General features: G+C 53.0%; 1 protein-coding gene across 8 annotated transcripts in view; it reads right to left on the bottom strand.

Moving 5' to 3' along the window:
- ELMO1 (engulfment and cell motility 1) overlaps positions 1-18,412 on the bottom strand; it is a 505,561-nt gene that overhangs the window by 146,903 nt on the left and 340,246 nt on the right. For all 8 annotated transcript variants that reach the window (XM_066353938.1, XM_066353942.1, XM_066353943.1 and 5 more), the window contains one exon: positions 10,750-10,886. In XM_066353938.1, coding sequence (XP_066210035.1) covers positions 10,750-10,886 — 137 coding nt within the window. The remainder of the gene's footprint in view (positions 1-10,749; positions 10,887-18,412) is intronic.

Genomic DNA, 18,412 nt, shown 5'->3' with positions numbered 1-18,412 from the left:
TTAGGATAAACGAACAGAATTTGAAATTTTTGCAATTCAGAAGCGGCCAAATATTGGCCACTTCATACGACTGGTCTAATACTGGCTCCTTTCACCCTCACAACAGCGACATGGAGTCCCACATGTCGCCAGTGCAGAGACAGAGAGGCAGTGCACAATGCACCACCCGAGGTCACCCAGCAAGGACCTCATGGGGCTGGGATTTGAACCCCACGCCGTGGGCCCAGCGTCCATGCTCTTGACTCACTGAACTGATTGATTGAGCTTATTCTTTCTTTGTGAACGTTCAGCTCCTCCTCTCAATTCCTTAGCCACGGGGGGGGGGGGGGGAGTAGGAGAGTAGGGAGGTGGGGGGGTGAGGGATTGGGGTGCAGTGTGCTGAGGATGTCCGGCAGCTTCAGGTAGGTCTCCCCTATCAGCCGACTCTTCCCCAAAGTGTTTGACGACATGCAAACTTAATAACTACAATATTCTGGTCAGCTGCACTGAAAAACCCATGACACCGTTACAGCCATATTTTCCTGGCATGTGCACAGGGGAATTTTATCTGTCCAAAAGAATTCAAAAAACAACTCTATACCCCCTGCCTGACCAGTGTCTCCTCAGCGGAGGCTTGAGGTAAACATCCAGGGTGGCCCAGTGCCCAGACCACAATCAACCAAGCCAAGAAGCATTTTCTAACACCCGAGAGGTCAACATTTAATATGGACATTTTATTGCAATAGATGCATCCTTAGCAACGCCAGCTCTGAGGTACAGTTCTCACCCTTTCCTGCTTCTGCTTGAGAGCGGCCGGGAGCTTTCGGACAGAAGTCCAAGTCCATGCCCCGTGACTCACAAAATGGGAATCTGGCATGACATGCCAATGACATGTACTTCTGTGGCAGCTCAAGCGGCAAGAAGCCATATGCCATAGCCCTCGGGCCCGCCGAGCCACACTCACTGACGGGAGAAGGAGACATCAGGCTACAGGATGGGAAGAGTCCAGGGAGCTGACTGCCTCCGGCACTTGAAACACACCATCGCCATCGCAGGGACCAGCATCGAGTCTTCCTACTCTCAGACGCCGTTCTCGGGGAAAGCCATTCATTTTCCTTACATTTGAGAGAACTTTGGGAGGTAAAATGCAAGAGGTGATTTTGCGGACTGTGTGGTACGCTGACGTTTTCCACTGAACACACCTGCTGCGTGGGATCCCTCCCGGGCGTGCTTGGGGGGACGGCCGCCACCTAACGGGGCTGGGCTTCCGGAAGGATGTCTGCCCTCTGCCCCAGAAGGGCCCTCGACAGCCATTTGTGAGAGGGTTAAGGTCTATCTTCGGTGTTATTTTCCCCATCGGTCTAGAAACAAAAAGAGCAAGGCCAGTGGGGCACAGAGTGCACACCCAAACAGCAGCGTGTGTGGGTTAAATATATATATTTAAACTCAGGGCTCCAAATGTGTTCCTCTTCAGTTTCTTTAGCGACTGCTCCTTGTCTTTAAGGGTCCCATTCGCTTCATGTAAAGCTCCATACGTGAAAAAATAGAAATGACTACTGTCATGTTTATTAAGAAATGACTGGCAAAATCATTTTGTTAACTCCCTCTGAGTTTTGACATCTAAAGAAGAGATTTGGGCCTGACCTGACGGTGGTGCAGTGGATAGAGCGTCGGACTGGGATGCCAAGGACCCAGGTTCGAAACCCCAAGGTCGCCAGCTTGAGCGCCGGCTCATCTGGTTTGAACAAAAGCTCACCAGCTTGGGCCCAAGGTCGCTGGCTCGAGCAAGGGGTTACTGGGTCTGCTGAAGGCCTGTGGTCAAGGCCCATATGAGAAAGCAATCAATGAACAACTAAGGTGTCACAATGCGCAACAAAAAACTAATGACTGATGTTTCTCATCTCTCCATTCCTGTCTGTCTGTCCCTGTCTATCCCTCTCTCTGACTCTCTGTGTAAAAATAAATAAATAAATAAATAAATAAATAAATAAAGATTTGGAACGAAGCATTTAGAAGTGTTTCTCAATAGATTTGTCAGCATTTGGGGCAAGAAAAGTCTTTATTTTCCAGAACTGCAGAATACTCACTACCTCCGGGCTCCGGGAGCTGAACAATGGTGACCACTCTGTGTTCAGATCGTGTAAATGAATCCAGCCTGTTGGCCAGGTGGACAATTTTAAATAATGAGTGAATTAAAGACTTATGGCCCCGTATTCATTGGACATTCAAACCAAAGTAGCCGGGCAGACACGACTTAAAAAGATATCTAGAGGATACTAAGATTTAAAGCTACGGCTCTTGTTTCCAAGGATCTATCGACTTCGTTTGGAAAGACAGATCTGTGAATAAACTACTGCGCAGCCCGAAGCTGTCCTGACCTCAGTCACACGAGCCCCGTGCGGGGGACCGCTGGGACGGCGCCGGGATGGGCGCACTTTGCAGGGACTCCGTCAAACTGAGGGAGATGTTGGTCTACGTTCCTGGAAATGTTTGCTTTCAGCGTCGCCGTGAGCAGCCTTCTTCTTTTCAGAAGTGTTTGCAACTGTGTCACCTGCTGTTCTGGGCCAGACGTCGCCAAGCAGTTCATCCGCCTGACAGGGCCCAGGGCTCGGAGCCCACCTCGCCGTGGGAACTGCCCCTTCCTCGTCTCGCGGGTGATGACTCTGGAGCAGACAGCACGAAGTCCCTTGTACAAGGTCACTCGGCTGTGCCCCACCTCCGGGAGTCAGCTAAGCCGACTCCCTCCTCGCTTAGTAACTGTCCCAGCCAGGGCCAAGATCTCCTTCTGCAACCAACCCCAAGCTCCACAGCTCCCCATCCCTCCTTCCCGCCCCCGTGCAGAGGTGTGGAGGAGTCTGGATCTCTCGACATTGGAACAAGCGGTCTTGGGCAATCACATCAGTTCAGTTATACTGCAAGATCAGGGGCAAATCGCTTCCAGTTTAGGTTTATCTACTGAGATCAGAACCTCCTATTTGTCTGGGGCAATTCACAAAGCTGCCCTTTGAGGGCCTGATGCTCACAGCGACTCTCGGACACACTACGGCTATTCTTCTTGCTGCTACCAGTGTACAGAGGAGAGGGGGCTTGGGGGCTCAAGGACACGCTCAGGGTCACACTTCCGGTGAGGGGGCCGCGGGGGGACCGTCACCAGACTCCTCGCTGGCTCTCAGCCTGGCTTCTTCCCTCCCTGCACTGCACGCGCACTGGGGAGGGAGAGAGTGCCCCCAGGTGGTGAGAACTGGTTCTTGGAGAGGAGAAATAAAACACAACTTACTCTTGTTTATGTGTAAAGCGCAATACCCATACATGACATGCACGGGTGACAACAGGTCTGCGTAATTAAAATTTCAGGAGGAAGAGGGTCCGCAAAGCATATCTGAGGAGGCTTGTGAGGAGAGCAGTGACCCTGAAGCATTGGGGAGACAGTGCTCCGCTCTTTAGCGACCGCCTTGCCCTGGCCGGGCACCCGTCAGTCACCTGAGATTAGTGCATCTCTTTTTAGATCGTGCACCCCCGGGGTGTACTGGAAAAGACACCAATGGAACATAGAAGCTAGTGAAGTTGGCCTCTTTCTCGGTCTTTTTGTTGTCCTATAGCGTCACTGATATTGACGAGGACCCGAGAAGAAATGCCTTGATCACCGTCCAACTGGAAGTGGCCAATACTATGAAAAATGGTGACACTCCTCTCAATGAGGAGTTTAAAAGCACTCACTTAAGCACAAGCTCACACACACACACACAACCATTTGCTACCTCTCCCACAGAAACATCCAAGGGAAAAAAAAAATCTATTCATATGATGCATTTGCTTCTAAAGAAGGTTCGATTTTCTTCGTGCCAAACCTAAAGACCTTTGCGAGACAGGACAAGCCTTGTGAATAAATACTCATAAAGAGCCTAGACAGCTGAGAGATGGATAACCCCACTGCAGGACATTAGGGCCCTGTAACAGGCTTCTCCTCTCCTTAAATATTAATGTTTCAATTACAACGTCCACCTACTGTATTAGCCACGCCGGGTTCGGCCCAGATCAATAACCGCGGCGCTAGATGGAATTCTAATGAAGAGAAACAGTGCGGCGTCCTCTCTGGCGTCCCCTGGGCGCCGACGCACAAAGCCTCCTTTCACGACTGGCTCCGAGATAGTTTACAGTCACCTGCCTCATGCAAATGTGGCTCATGTTTATTCATGCGGAGGGTTACAGGCCACCTTTCATTCCCTGAGCCAGCTCAGCTAGCCAACAGCAGCGTCTGCACCGCCGTCTGTCGACTTGAGCTGGCCTGGCCCAGGAAGGAGGAAGGGGACTCCTGGATATGTAGTTTGCCCCCTGAAATACATGCACAGAAAGTCAGTAAGCGAGAAGCAGCCTGGGAGCCGATGTATTTCCCTGTTTTCATTTGTGAGATCGCTGCCTTTCAGGTTTCAAACAATCCCTTTTCTACACTAAACTGTAACCCACTAGCGCTGACTAGGTAGTGGCTAGTTCCCCAAGGATAAGCTTCAGGGGACATCTCAGGGTGCTCCGTCTGTCCTGCCCTGCCATCTTCCTACCCGAGACGGTCTCCCGCCGACTCAGCTGAAGCCCGCAGCCTCGCCAGGGGCAGCTGCGGCTTTGTGTGGGGGGCCTGGGCTCGCCCCGGCCAGGCTCTCCTGTGGGAAGAAATGGTTCCTTATCTGCAGGCCTGAGAGCCTGACCTCTGTTGTGCTGTGGGTTGGCTATACTACGCTGCTGGGTGAGGTTTTAAAATGGTGCTTCTGTTCTACAGTGACGACATTTTTTTCAAATCATTAGTAGTGTCTTCCCACTTGGGGAGTCGGAAAGTACGGTGACACCACTGGATCTCGGTTTTCAACCCCGGTTCTGACAGCCTGTAGAGTCTCACCAGGGCTGTTAACCAGGGTTTTTGTTTTTGTTTTTTCTTTTTTTTTTGTATTTTTCTGAAGCTGGAAACGGGGAGAGACAGTCAGACAGACTCCCGCATGCGCCCGACCGGGATCCACCCGGCACGCCCACCAGGGGCGACGCTCTGCCCACCAGGGGGCGGTGCTCTGCTCCTCCGGGGTGTCGCTCTGTTGCGACCAGAGCCACTCCAGCTCCTGGGCAGAGACGAAGGAGCCATCCCCAGCGCCTGAGCCATCTCTGCTCCAATGGAGCCTCGGCTGCGGGAGGGGAAGAGAGAGACAGAGAGGAAGGAGAAGGGGAGGGGTGGAGAAGCAGATGGGTGCTTCTCCTGTGTGCCCTGGCCGGGAATCGAACCCAGGACTTCTGCATGCCAGGCTGACGCTGTACCACTGAGCCAACTGGCCAGGGCCTGTTAACAAGGGTTTTGATGGCCCCGGGCAGGCTCAGCCATCCCCAGAGAGGACTGGGCCACTGGGTCCACGCTGAAGGGGTCTTCCCTCGCACCAGCCGTGGGGAACGCGAGAGGCAGGCTCATACCCGTGGCTCATCACTCGGACAGCTAAGGGGCCCTAATCAAGTTGTTTGGAGGAAGACACTGCCAAAATCCGTGAAATTTTCAGCTTCAATGTAACTTCTGCCAAAGTGAAATGAGTTATTTATGTAATTCAGTTGAGAACTTCACTTGGACATGTAGACGGCGCTCCTTTCTCTCTCTCTCTCTCTCTCTCTCTCTCTCTTTCTTTCTTTCTTCATTTTTTTTTATAACATAATGGCCAAAAAATATCTTCTTTTGAGCAGTGCAATTAAAAAAGAAAAACCACCTCAGAGACAACAGAGTATAGTGATGACCAGAGGGGTGGGGGCTGGGGGGGTAGAAGAGGGCAGAGGGGGAGAAACTGTGATGGAGGGGAGACTGCACCTGGGGTGGTGAACACACAACACAACACAACATACAGATGATGGATTATAGAATTGTACACTTGAAACCTATATAATTTTATTAACCAATGTCACCCCGATAAAGTCAATAAAATGGGGAAAAAAGAAAAGTGCAATTTATTCCTTTTTCACGGACTGACTCTATCTCACTACATACAAAAAGAACACTTTACAATGGCACACAACATTGAACTTCCTCAAAGCATTTCTAATGTCTCAGCTCCACTTAATAAATATCATCCCATCATGAGAGAGGGCAATGGGATACTGGTACCCACTTTAAGATCTATATGTGTGTGTGTATGTGTGTGTGTGTGTGTGTGTATATATATATATATATATATATTTTTTTTTTCAGGCGCACAGCTCCCGAGTAGCAGACCCAGGACTGGAACGTGACCTTGCAGAGCAATGGAAATTCAGTTTCATCAACACACCCAATTCATACCCGTTGTGATATGTGTGATGCATGTCAACGGATGGTGGAGATCCTTGGCACAAGTCACCTTCAGAGATCGAATCTACCTGAACAAAAATCTTCATCGTTAGCTCTGACATTTATCCCAGCCAGAGATTTATCTGGGGTGTGGTGTGACGGGGGTCTGAGCTACCGGGGTTTCAAATCCCCCCACCCTCGGTGACTCTGGCGCACGGCAAGGCTGGGACACACTGCCACGCCCAGGTATACACTTCTGACGTGCAGACCCTGGTTAGGCTTTTGAAAGTGGAGCAGCCTGCGACGAAACCGGCCAGTGGGATTCCCGTCCCTGAAATATCCACGCTGCGTGCACCCCCTTGCCCATCCTGCTCAAAAGCGAGCTCTTTGATGACTCGACTCTGGGGGTCACGTGTGCACCGAGGTCCCCAGCGGCCATTCAGCTACCCCCTAATGCCCTAACGGTGAATAACGCAGGCTCTAAAATATTAGTAATACAAGGCGGACACGTAGGCTACAAACTCAACGGCCTGAATCAATGGGTTATTCTGCAGAGACTGCTCTACTGAAAAATTAAAAGAACTTTCAAAGCATAAATATTTTAATCACTCTCTAATTCTACTTCTCTTATATAAATAATAATAATAAAAAAGAAACAAATCCCATCTGCTGCTTCCCAACTCCAGAGAAGCAGAAAGAACAGCTACTTTTCTAGAACTCATTTCAAGCAGTAGCATGGACTACCAACCATGCCCTTCCTTTGTCACTTACAAACTCTTGTCCCCTTCGAGGTGGGTTGTTGAAGAGATTCCTGTGTCTGCTGGAGAAATTCAAGTTTGGAACCGGGGGCTACTGCCTCTCCAGTGATGAGCTACAGAAGGCAGACCCCAGGTCTCAGGCCCGCACTTAAATCCGCCATCCATGCAGAGCGACCAGCGCTGGAGTACGCTGTCCAAGGAAGTTGGAAAGACATTACATCTCACGTTGAGCTTCTCCTTGCTATTTCTGAACGCGAATTTGGACGATCTTAGGATAAGAAGAAGAACCTCACATCTAACCAGGAACCGCAAACCCACATTTGTCCCTAAAGGCAATCCCTCCTGCCACCAGGTTAACGAGAAGACACGTGAACTGGTTCAAATCTCCGCGCTTCTCTCTCTTCCAATTTATTATCTAGTAAAACGGAGTAGCGGCTGATAGACTGGCAGCAGGGGAAAGAAATTCAGAAGGTCCTCTTTCGCAGCGAACTAGTGGCCCTCACACAGGCATGTGAGAGGCAAGGGACATAATGGCATTTGTGTTTGAGTAACCATTAGCAGGACTCGGGGACTGCTGTTCCTCCGGTCAACCAGCAAACAGAACCACAAAGGAAGCTAGCTCCTCTGTCCCTGCTGCATTAATTTAAATCGACACACACACACACACACACACACCTACAAATCAAGCCACCTGCAATTTAAACACACATTACTGTAGGGAAAACAATCCTCCTCCACTGATGCCAGGGGCTGCACCCAGCTTCTGTGAACATGTGACCTCACGCAGCCAAGGGGAATTTGGGATGCGGATGGATCAGCTGACCTTACACTAGGGAAGATGACCCTGGACCATCCCGGTGGCCCGAGGGACCCACAGGTGTGCTCAGACGCGCAGCGTCGACGCAGAAGAGGGATCTGAGTGCTGAGACGCGTGTGGGAAGGACTGGGCCGGCGGTTACGGCTGTCAGACGAACAAAGCGGCCACGAGCCAAAGAATACAGGAGCTTCCGGAACCCGGAAAAGGCAGGGGACTGGGTCCCCCCTGGGGCCTCCGGAAGGAAACTGCTCGGCCCACAGCTTGGCGTTAGCCTCGGGAGGCCCATTTTTCGGCTGTGAACTACAGAATTGCACAATAATCAAATTTTAGTGCAAGCCGCATAATTTGCTAGAGCAGGATTAGGAAACTAAGACACGCCTGATAAAGAAAGTTGTATCAATGATAGAATTTTCTGGTTACAAAGATACGGCGCACACAGGACGAAAAGGGAAAACAGAAGCACCACAGAAATATTTAACGTAGAGAGAAACCTGAGTGCCTCGGCACTCCCGTCCCCGATTCCCCTCCGACATCCACTCCTGACAGATCCACTCCTGACAGATCCACTCCTGACAGATCCACTCCTGACAGATCCACTCCTGACAGATCCACTCCTGACAGATGGCCGCGGGGAGGCGGGCCCTCCACCGCTCAGGCCTCCAGCTGCCCGCCCACAGCTGTATGCGGGCGCACTGCATGGGGAGCCGCTGTGACACCGGACGCTGGTCCAGGATGGCACGGTGCACAGAGACGACACCGGGGCCACAGTGAGAAACTGTATCTGACACCAGGCTCCTAGATCTTGCTGAAGAAAGTTTCTGCGGCCGTGTCAGTTAACTGTGAAAAAAGTTCCAGAGTGAGTGACTTTGGAAGGTTTGCTGTCACCTAGCCCTGCGCAGATGGGACATCACCGCCACCGACCCGAGCACACGGCCGTGATGGACCACGGGGACCTGAGAGCCTTGCTCAGCGCGGTCCCTCTGACCCCCGCCTCTGGCTTCCTTTGCTAGCGGCGCAGTGCGCTCCTGTGGCTTCCCGTCCTGGACTGGACGTCCTCCGGGTGCCAGGTGTCGAAGGGCTCCGCCCCGGAGCCCCCGCTCCGCAGGAAGTCAGCACTGCTTTCCTTCACCGCGTCCCTCTGTGCAGATGCCACCGGCAGGAGTACCGTTTACAAAGACGCCGGCTTCCAGAACCCAAGAAATCCGGAGGAATGAAGTCCTCTCGGAAGGCCGATGGACACCTGGGGCCGGAACATGATGGCCCAGGCGGTCTCCAAGGTGCCCCCTGGGCAGAGAGAAGTTAGACTACATCTTTTCAGGAGCGCGCGCAGCACACGAGGGGCTGACCTGGTCCGGGGGTACCGAGGCCGTGGCAATTTCAAAGGCTGTCGATTTAACGCTACATTTTCTGGGCTTGATTGGACCAGCATCTCCCTGCCTCTGCCTCTGCCTCCCTCTCTCCCAGGGATGATTTGCACCTGAGTTGCAACATCTCCCATGATCATGTGAGGCTGTGGTTATCATCACAAGGGAATTAGTGGGCTTCTTCCCTCCACGTCCCTTCCTGAATGGTGTCCGTCCTCGGGCATAGCTGCCCAGGCCCTCGGTCGGCAGCTCTGGATTGCAGCCTCCGGACCAGAGCTCTCCACAGAGGGTGTCACCGGGGCCCCCCCATTAGTGAACCAAACGGATGGCCCAAGCCACTGAGAATGGGATCCATCTGCTGCCGCGGCCGGTTAGGGAGTGGTGTGACGGAGGTGGCAGGCTAGACCCTGACCCAGGCTTGGGGAAGCACCATTTCCTTTTCCTGGTTTCTCTTCATTGTGTTTTTTTTTCTTTTCAACCTCTATCGGTTCAAATTTGCTACGAATCAGAAATATGGGGGCAAGGACAGAATGTAAATTGAGAGCAGGTGACAGGGAGGCAGAGACCAGCAGGGATCCCTAGTCGAGTTGGAATGCAGGTTCCATGTTATGGCCCCCCAGCACCAGCCCCTGGGGCCCCCCAGGCCGGCTGGAGGATCAGAGCCTCAGACTTCAGAAAGCTCTACGCCTGCAGGACCAGGTCAGTGCACTCGGGTTACGAGGCCAAACGAATAGTAGCAAATCAGAAGAAGTAAAGGCTGAAATATGCCCGTACCAAACATCACTTACTCGCCCTGCCGTCACTGTAAATAAGGCCTTTCTCTCAGGATAAAGGTTTTGTTTATCCTGAAACGTGCACACGATGCTATGGCTTCCTCTGAGTTGGTCACCGCCCCTCTCTCCACCCGACATGCACTCACACAGAGAGATACAGAAGCCACGCCCTTGTAGAAAACCAAAGGATGCCCCCCCCCCCGTTCAAAGAATCAACTGCTTTCTGTAACCGACACCCCCCACAAAAAAATATTCCATATAAACTTCCTTAGCTCTCTAAATGAGATATTGAAATTTAATCAAAACCTTTGTGACACAGCCAAAGGCAAACTGTCTCAACACGTCCACAGTCCACAAAGAAACCAAGGGACCCGGTCCGAGCAGCCTCTGGACGCCACGCTCTCTGAGGCAGACACCGGCCCAGGTGGAAGGAAGGCATGGCCCTCGACAGAGCTCACAGGTGTCCCCAGAGTGATGCCACGAAAGGAAAAGGTTCATCCAGACATTTTTCCCCCATAAAAGGGTCACTGCTGCGGTGAGCCCAAAGGAACGAAGCTGCCCCGCCCCTTGTCCCCAGAGAGGAGAGCGTCTGCCACGCACGGCCTCTTAAGTCTTGCTCTCTCCTTCCTCACAGAGACCTAAAATCACAGTCGCCCCTTTCTCCCAGGTGGCCGACTGCCTTCCGCGCCCGGCGCACGGCGCACAGCGAAGGGACCGGGCAAAGGCAAGCCCCCGAGGTGGAGGGGGTGCAGCCTCTGCTTCCGGCCCCCCTTACCTTGTTGAAGTCTTCCGAGGTCGCCCTCATCTCCTTCCACGTCTTGTTCAGGAGCTGGATGCAGATGCAGAAGAACTCCTCGAAGGCTCTGTCGTGGGTGAAGAACATCGGGTGGAAGTCGTTGCAGGTCTCGCTGGCTGGAGGGGAGAGACGGGGAATGAGGAGGACGTTGGGGAAGGGCCAAGGGAGCCCCCCCCCCCGTGGAGGTGCTCTGAAGACAGATGGCGGGGGGGGGGGGCACACGTGGCTCAAGCCATGGTGGGGGCGGGGGGAGTAAAAGGGATTCTGAAAAGCCACCTAAGAATAGTCCTTGTGCAACTACAAAGTTCAAGGTCAGACGGGCGGACCTACCCTCAGGCACAGACTGTGACCGAAGGGAGTCACCCCTAAGCCACAGGGTGACATGGGTCTTGTGCCCTGGAACACGGCTGTTCAGGGTCCCAGGTGCTGGGTGCGAGCTCTGCACCTGCCTCCTTCACCTTATAAAGATCTACAGACCGCCCCCTCCCACGCAGCTCCTCCCCCACCCTGAATCCCCCCTTCTCAACAGGGGGTCAGTGGTTCTGGATACACCGTTCACTGCAACTTTGAAAAGAGTAGCCTTGATTATTTCTCCAGAGAGCTCTTTCCCTCTTAAGGCACTGAGCAGGGGACATCTGGGATCATCAACCACCTGGTGCCATTAACTGTGTGCTTCACGTCCCCAGCAGACACAGGTGGCTAGAGGTGAAAGCAATCCGAGTGGTTTTCAAGGCCACAACCAGCTTGATCCCAGACCAAGCCCGGAGGTCAGCCGGCCTGCCTGCGAACCCCGCACTGCAGAGCTTCCGGGGGTCAGATCCCGTGCTCTGAGCCTCAGGTGCGGCCACGGCTCCCTCTGCCGGCCGGCATCCCAGCCCCAACCCTCTTCTCCGCCCTCGGCCACGGGGACACACTCAGCGCCCCTCAACATGCATCGCGTTTGACCTTACCATGGCTCTGATTGCTCTCCTCTTATGGACGAGGACACTGGAGCCCAAGGAAATAGGCTTTGTGACCACCTCCCAACACAGGACCCTAAGCTATCTGTAAATACTCTGTTCACAAAATTTAGGGGATATTTCAAAATCAATATGAAGCTATAAAAAAATCCCCTAATTATTTTGTGAGCAGCGTATAAAATGTTAAGTACAATGAAAGAATTTCTATTTTGATTGGGATCCTTTAAAGACAAATTAGTCTTCAAGGCTCCAAATGGTGGAATTTCAAGCCCTAGAAGCTGAGGAGAGGAAGAGAGTGGGAGAGCTGGAGAAGGGGAGAGGGAGAGGGGGAGGGGGAGAGGGAGAGGGGGAGAGAGGGAGAGGGGGAGAGAGGGAGAGAAGAGGGGGAGAGGGGAGAGAGGGGGAGAGAAGAGGGGGAGAGGGGAGAGAGGGGGAGGGGGAGAGGGGGGAGGGGGGAGAGAGGGGGAGAGAGGGGGAGAGGGGAGAGGGGGAGAGAGGGGAGAGGGGAGAGGGGGAGAGGGAGAGGGGGAGAGGGAGAGGGGAGAGGGGAGAGAGGGGGAGGGGGAGAGGGGGGAGGGGGGAGAGAGGGGGAGAGGGAGAGGGGGAGAGGGGAGAGAGGGGGAGAGGGGGAGAGGGGGAGAGAGGGGAGAGAGGGGGAGAGGGGGAGAGGGGAGAGAGGGGGAGGGGAGAGGGGGGAGGGGGGAGAGAGAGGAGGGGTGAGAGGGGGAGAGGGGGAGAGGGGAGAGAGGGAGAGAGGGGAGAGGGGAGAGGGGAGAGAGGGAGAGAGGGGAGAGAGGGGGAGAGGGGGAGAGAGGGATAGGGGGAGAGGGGGAGAGAAGAGGGGGAGAGAGGGAGAGAAGAGGGGGAGAGGGGGAGAGGGGGAGAGAGGGGAGAGAGGGGGAGAGGGGGGAGAGGGAGAGGGGGAGGGGGAGAGGGGGTGAGGGGGAGAGGGGGGAGAGGCGGGAAGAGGGGGGAGGGTGAGAGGGGGAGAGAGGGGGAGAGGGGGGAGAGGAGAGGGGGAGAAGGGAGAGAGGGGGAGAGGGGGAGAGGGGGAGAGAGGGATAGGGGGAGAGGGGAGGAGAAGAGGGGAGAGAGGGAGAGAGGGAGGGGGAGAGGGGGAGAGGGGGAGAGAGAGAGGGCGGGGAAGAGAGAGAGAAGGAGAGAGGGGGAGAGAGGGAGAGGGGGAGGGGGAGAGGGGGAGAGGGGGAGAGAGGGGAGAGAGGGGGAGAGGGGGGAGAGGGAGAGGGGGAGGGGGAGAGGGGGGAGGGGGAGAGGGGGAGAGGGGGAGAGGGGGAGAGGGGGGAGAGAAGGGGGAGAGGGGGGAGAGGGAGAGGGGGGGAGAGAAGGGGGAGAGGGGGAGAGGGGGAGAGAGGGATAGGGGGAGAGAGGGAGAGGGAGAGAGGGGGAGAGAAGGGGGAGAGGGGGAGAGGGGGAGAGGGGGATAGGGGGAGAGGGGGAGAGGGGGAGAGAGGGATAGGGGGAGAGGGGGAGAGGGGGAGAGGGGGATAGGGGGAGAGAGGGAGAGAAGAGGGGGAGAGAGGGAGAGAAGAGGGGGAGAGGGAGAGAAGAGGGGGAGAGGGGGAGAGGGGGAGAGAAGGGGGAGAGGGGAGAGAGGGAGAGAGGGAGAGGGGGAGAGAGGGAGAGGGAGAGAGGGGGAGAGAAGGGGGAGAGGGGGAGAGGGGGAGAGAGGGATAGGGGGAGAGGGGGAGAGAAGGGGGAGAGGGGGAGAGAGGGATAGGGGGAGAGAGGGAGAGAAGAGGGGGAGAGAAGGGGGAGAGGGGGAGAGAGGGATAGGGGAGAGGGATAGGGAGAGGGAGAGAAGAGGGGGAGAGGGGGAGAGGGGGAGAGAAGGGAGAGAGGGGGAGAGAGGGATAGGGGGAGAAAGAGGGGGAGAGGGGGAGAGGAGGAGAGAGGGAGAGGGGAGAGAGGGAGAGAGGGGGAGAGGGGGATAGGGGGAGAGGAGGAGATCAGAAGGAGAGAGGGCGAGGCAGGAGGGGGTTAGTAGAGGCCTGCTGTACTTGGGGAGAGCCCTGCTGCAGCCACACGGCTGAAGCTCAAGTCTACCCAGAATCCTCTCGTGCAGGCGGATGGACCCTGACCCAGCCTCACAGGACCCACTCCATTCTGGCAGAACCATAAGTTATTATATCCCCTTTTCTCTCTGCATCCCTTCTGAGCACCGAGTCCCTGACCCTGAGACAATTTTAAACAACAGCCAAGCGGTCTGTCTTTGCACAGCTTGACCCCTCTGAAGGGCGGAACCCAAATGGAGATAGGTGGAAGCCGTTTCCTCCCAGGCCAGGTAAGGGCACAGGCTGGCAGCAGGGTGAGCGGTGTAGAAAGGGTTAGGGTCGGGGCAGGGGGCGCAGACTTGGATTCGCGTCCAGGCCATGCCAAGCAAGAGCAAGTTATTGCACCTCGCTGGCCCTTGATTATCTTAATTAAAAAGAAAAGAAAACGTAGAAACGAATCTCCTCTGGCATCTCCAAAGGCTGGGAGCGGGCCAAATGACACGATTCTTGGGACAGCGCTTTGAAGGGACCCACGCAGATGCGGAGAGAGGTGGTGAGGGACGGCGAGGGTGGTGCCAGCATGTCGTTTCCAGGAACGCGGGCTGCTCTTCCTGTCTCCCCCAATTCCTAGTTGAGCCTGTTCACATCCCAGAAATCAGAGGCAAGAACATACAAGTCTCGCCACCCCCAGCCTGCGTGACCAGCAGGGAGAGTGAAGGTCTGACCGGAGACACAGAACTATTTAGGGAACTCGGAACAGAGACGCAGGGGGCTGCGCATGCGCTGCCGTGGGTGTGGGAGGGGCTGTGCGTCTCCCTTTCCGAAGCACTGAAGCCAATGACACGTACGCACAGGTCTACAGAAGCACTTGAAAGCTCTATTGCCGTCCAAGAACTCGTAATTAATCACATTACCGCACTCTCTCTTTCCGGCCAAGTGTGATTATATGTATACTTTATGCCCTAGTTAGAGTTTTTATGGGCTTGTTGGAGCTGAGACGGCCGGGCAAACGTGAGACCAACAACCCCTGCTTTTGCTGCGATGACGGGGGAGGGAGGCAGCGTCGCTAATAACACAGAATATTTCTTAGGTCCGAGAAGGTACAAAGAGCTCTCTACAAGAGTTATTCTCCCAACAGCCCTGGAAGAAGGCATTATTATGTTTATCCTCGTTTTACATATGAGGAAGGTGAACCTTGGAGAAATTAAACCTTTGGTTATGAGCTTTTCTCAGATGTCCCCAAATGAGCATTTAAAACCCACAGTTTAGCTGGCCCGGAGGAGGCAGGCTTGTGACCTTAGTTGACCTGAAGAGCTCAGGGCATTTCCTTGCGACTGCAGCTTCGGAAACCAGTTTCTCCACTCACCCCGATGCTCTCCTCCTTCCACAGAAACTGGGCTTGTGGCCGGCAGCCCAACGGGGCTCACAGCAAGTGTCCAGGGAGTGCACGGTGATAGACAACACTTGGCCATGTGACAGTGTCAACAATGGCCACACCACTGCCACCAGCCATGTACCCGGGCCCTGGACCCGCATTATTATTTATTACAACAAGCACATGTGGAAGGTATCATCAATTTCTTCTTTTTTATTTATTATTTTAGTTTTTACAGAGACAGAGAGAGTCAGAGAGAGGGACAGACAGGAACAGAGAGAGATGAGAAGCATCAATCATCAGTTTTTCGTTGCCACACCTTCGTTGTTCATTGATTGCTTTCTCATATGTGCCTTGACCACGGGGCTACAGTAGACCGAGTAACCCCTTGCTCGCTCGAGCCAGCGACCTTCAGTTCAAGCTGGTGAGCTTTGCTCAAACTGGCAACCTCGGGGCCTCGAACCTGGGCCCTCCGCATCCCAGTCTGACGCTCTATCCACTGCACCACCGCCTGGTCAGGCTCTTCTTTTTTAAATAGAAGAGCTAGAACAATTGGGTGATGTGTCCCAGGTCTCATGGGACTTCCAGGCAGTGGATCCAGAATACAATCCCAGGTGGACTCGGCTCGGACGCCCATCACTGTGGTGCTGTATTCACTTCTCATTCTGTTTTCCAGTTACACCCACCTGATTCCCCTTCACCCCCACCCCGCAACACGAATCTGAAGGAACTGCTTTTCCAGCCATAGATAGTATTTATGTGTAAAGCCAGTAGCCACGGCCACCATCACACCCATGCAGGTTCGCATTAGATTCGGACAGTCGGTAATGAAACAAGGGAATCAAGAACTGGTGGGCCATTAGCTTTAATCCTAGCTTGCACCCGGCGGGCAAGTAAAAACACACACTGGGCTCCAAAACCCACTCATTCATTGCTCACAAAGCTACTGACTTATCCGAGTTTCCTAGATTTCTAGCTCACTAGCCTTATTCACCTCTGTTCCCCATCTCCTTCTCTCTGCACAAACTCTGCACAGACTGGCTTCTCCCTCAGCACTCCACCATCTTGGATGCTTCTCATGGCCTCCTCCACGTGGCCTTTCTCTGTTCTCCTTTCTCTACTCTCTCCTCTAATGCTAATCTCAGGAACCGAGAGAGAGCAAGCTCCCGGTCTGCCCCACTTTATAGTGTAGAAATCAAAACCTTTAATCCAATCTACAAATAAGAAAGCCTCTGATACAAAGTCATTTATCTAAGGCATAATGGGATTCCTCATGAGAGTGTACCACCCCACATCAAAAACGGTGGGAAAGGCTTAGTCCTAAAGCCAAGCCCCAAGCTACAAGGATCCTGCCTGCCCACAGCCCACCCCCAACACACATTAATATAATCACACCCATTCCAAGCAAGAAGAGCAATTACTATTATCACTTGGGCAACGGGCTTCCACATGGGCAGCACCATCTTTAACGAAGTGAGCATAATATATTTTATCTGCCCAACATTATGCCATAAAACCTTACAAATGGTACAACTTTGACTACAATGACTTTGGGCATGTTTAGAGTTTGGGGTCCTCCATTTTCTCCCTACTAGTCATGATCTGAGTGGAGTTAGACTCAAGTCACCACGGTAACATGCCTCTTCCGGTTCCTGCGGCACCTTTTCTGGATCAGGTCAAGCGGCTCTCTCCCCAACTCTCCTGAGTGTCCAAGAGATAATCTCCCTGGTTCTAGCTCTTACTGAACAAACTCCTTTACCTCCCTCAAGAAAAGTCTCAGCTTCTCAACACCCCAACTTTCTCCCAGAGAGTCAGTCACTGGGGAAGAATATCACAGGATGAATTCAGTCAAGTATTTCTTATTTCAAGAAACTAATGGATGGAGTTTCTTGTTGGACAGAACCCTGATTTTGGTTATTGCAACAATGTGCCCACCTTCAAACTGCCGTTCCCAGCCCCTTGTAACTAAGAGTGGTCGTTCTGACAATCCCACCAACAACAGATAAATGGAAATCGCTGGATAGAGTTTCCAGTTCAGAAGAGGTGACGACCTCATTCGCATGTCACTTCTGCCTCTGACTTCACTTGAAACCTGTTGGTTGTGCAAATCAATGTCACCGAGATATGTTCAATTTATATATATATATATGTATGTATGTGTGTATATATATATATATATATATATATATATATATATATATATATACCATAAGTAAATAAATAAAAAAGGAAAACGAGAAGATTGTGCAGTTTGGTAGCAAACTGCCTCTCAAAGTGGATCACCTCCTAATTTCATTCGGATCATTTGTGCTGAGGCAAGTCCTTCCCGTAGACCAGAAAACAAGGCCACTGCACCGAGTCCAGACAACAGGTAACAGGTTCTGGTGCTGTCCTGTGACCTTGAGGAGGTCATCTCAGCTCCTGGGTTCGAGGGTTCTTATCGGTAAATAAGATGGACTGCTAAGCCTCCTGCCATGTCTAAAAGTCTAGGACCAAACACACACGCAAACACATGCCCTCAAACACACACACTCACACACTTGTGTATCCACCCACCAGATAATGGACTTGGATCTCCCTGAACTATTTCTTTCTCGAAGGACAGGATGGCTCTACGTCTCACTGAGGGTGTGACGGGGTCACGGCGGCATGGGATGGGCTTAGAAAATGTTTGGTGACCTGCTATTTACTCTTCCTTTCATAAGAAAATTGTTAGTTGCTTTTACACCCCCCCCCCCCGACCTATTAATACCACCTAATGCGGGCCGTTACATAAGAAAATTACTTGACTAAAGCTAGAGTGACAAGATGACAGGTGAACGCACATATTTCCTGCTTTCATGGGAATTTTCCGAGACAAATGCAATTTCTTCCCGATGCTGAAAGGCCCCCGTGCCACGCTGGCGATGGCCCTCGTTCCGCTAAGAGACGCCGGGAACCCAGTTACAAGTGACTGGAGGGTCACAGATTTGGGAGGCGCCAGGCAAATGATGAATTTTTTTTTTTTTTTTTTTTTACCGAAAGAGAGATAAGCGTTGGCCTGACACAAGGGCATCCATTTTGTTTTAACATCCTGAGCTACAGGAATGAGGGGAGAAATTATACACCCACGAAGGCATTCAATCCACGGGAACTGCCGGCGTGACTGTAAAATCTTATTAGCTACCCACGGCGTGGAAGCTCAAATGAGAGCTCTTTGTAGCTGTCGGGGCAGTCTGCATAAGGGAGCTAGGAAGTCTCAGACACAAAGGTGCGTTCATCCCTTTTTATACCTTTGCAGGAAATCTTACCCTGTG

Source organism: Saccopteryx leptura, chromosome 12 (genome assembly GCF_036850995.1).
Source record: "Saccopteryx leptura isolate mSacLep1 chromosome 12, mSacLep1_pri_phased_curated, whole genome shotgun sequence".
In the NCBI taxonomy this organism is placed as follows: domain Eukaryota; kingdom Metazoa; phylum Chordata; class Mammalia; order Chiroptera; family Emballonuridae; genus Saccopteryx; species Saccopteryx leptura.
Note: the sequence above shows the minus strand (reverse complement) of the source record. Positions and strands in the feature narration are given on the sequence as shown.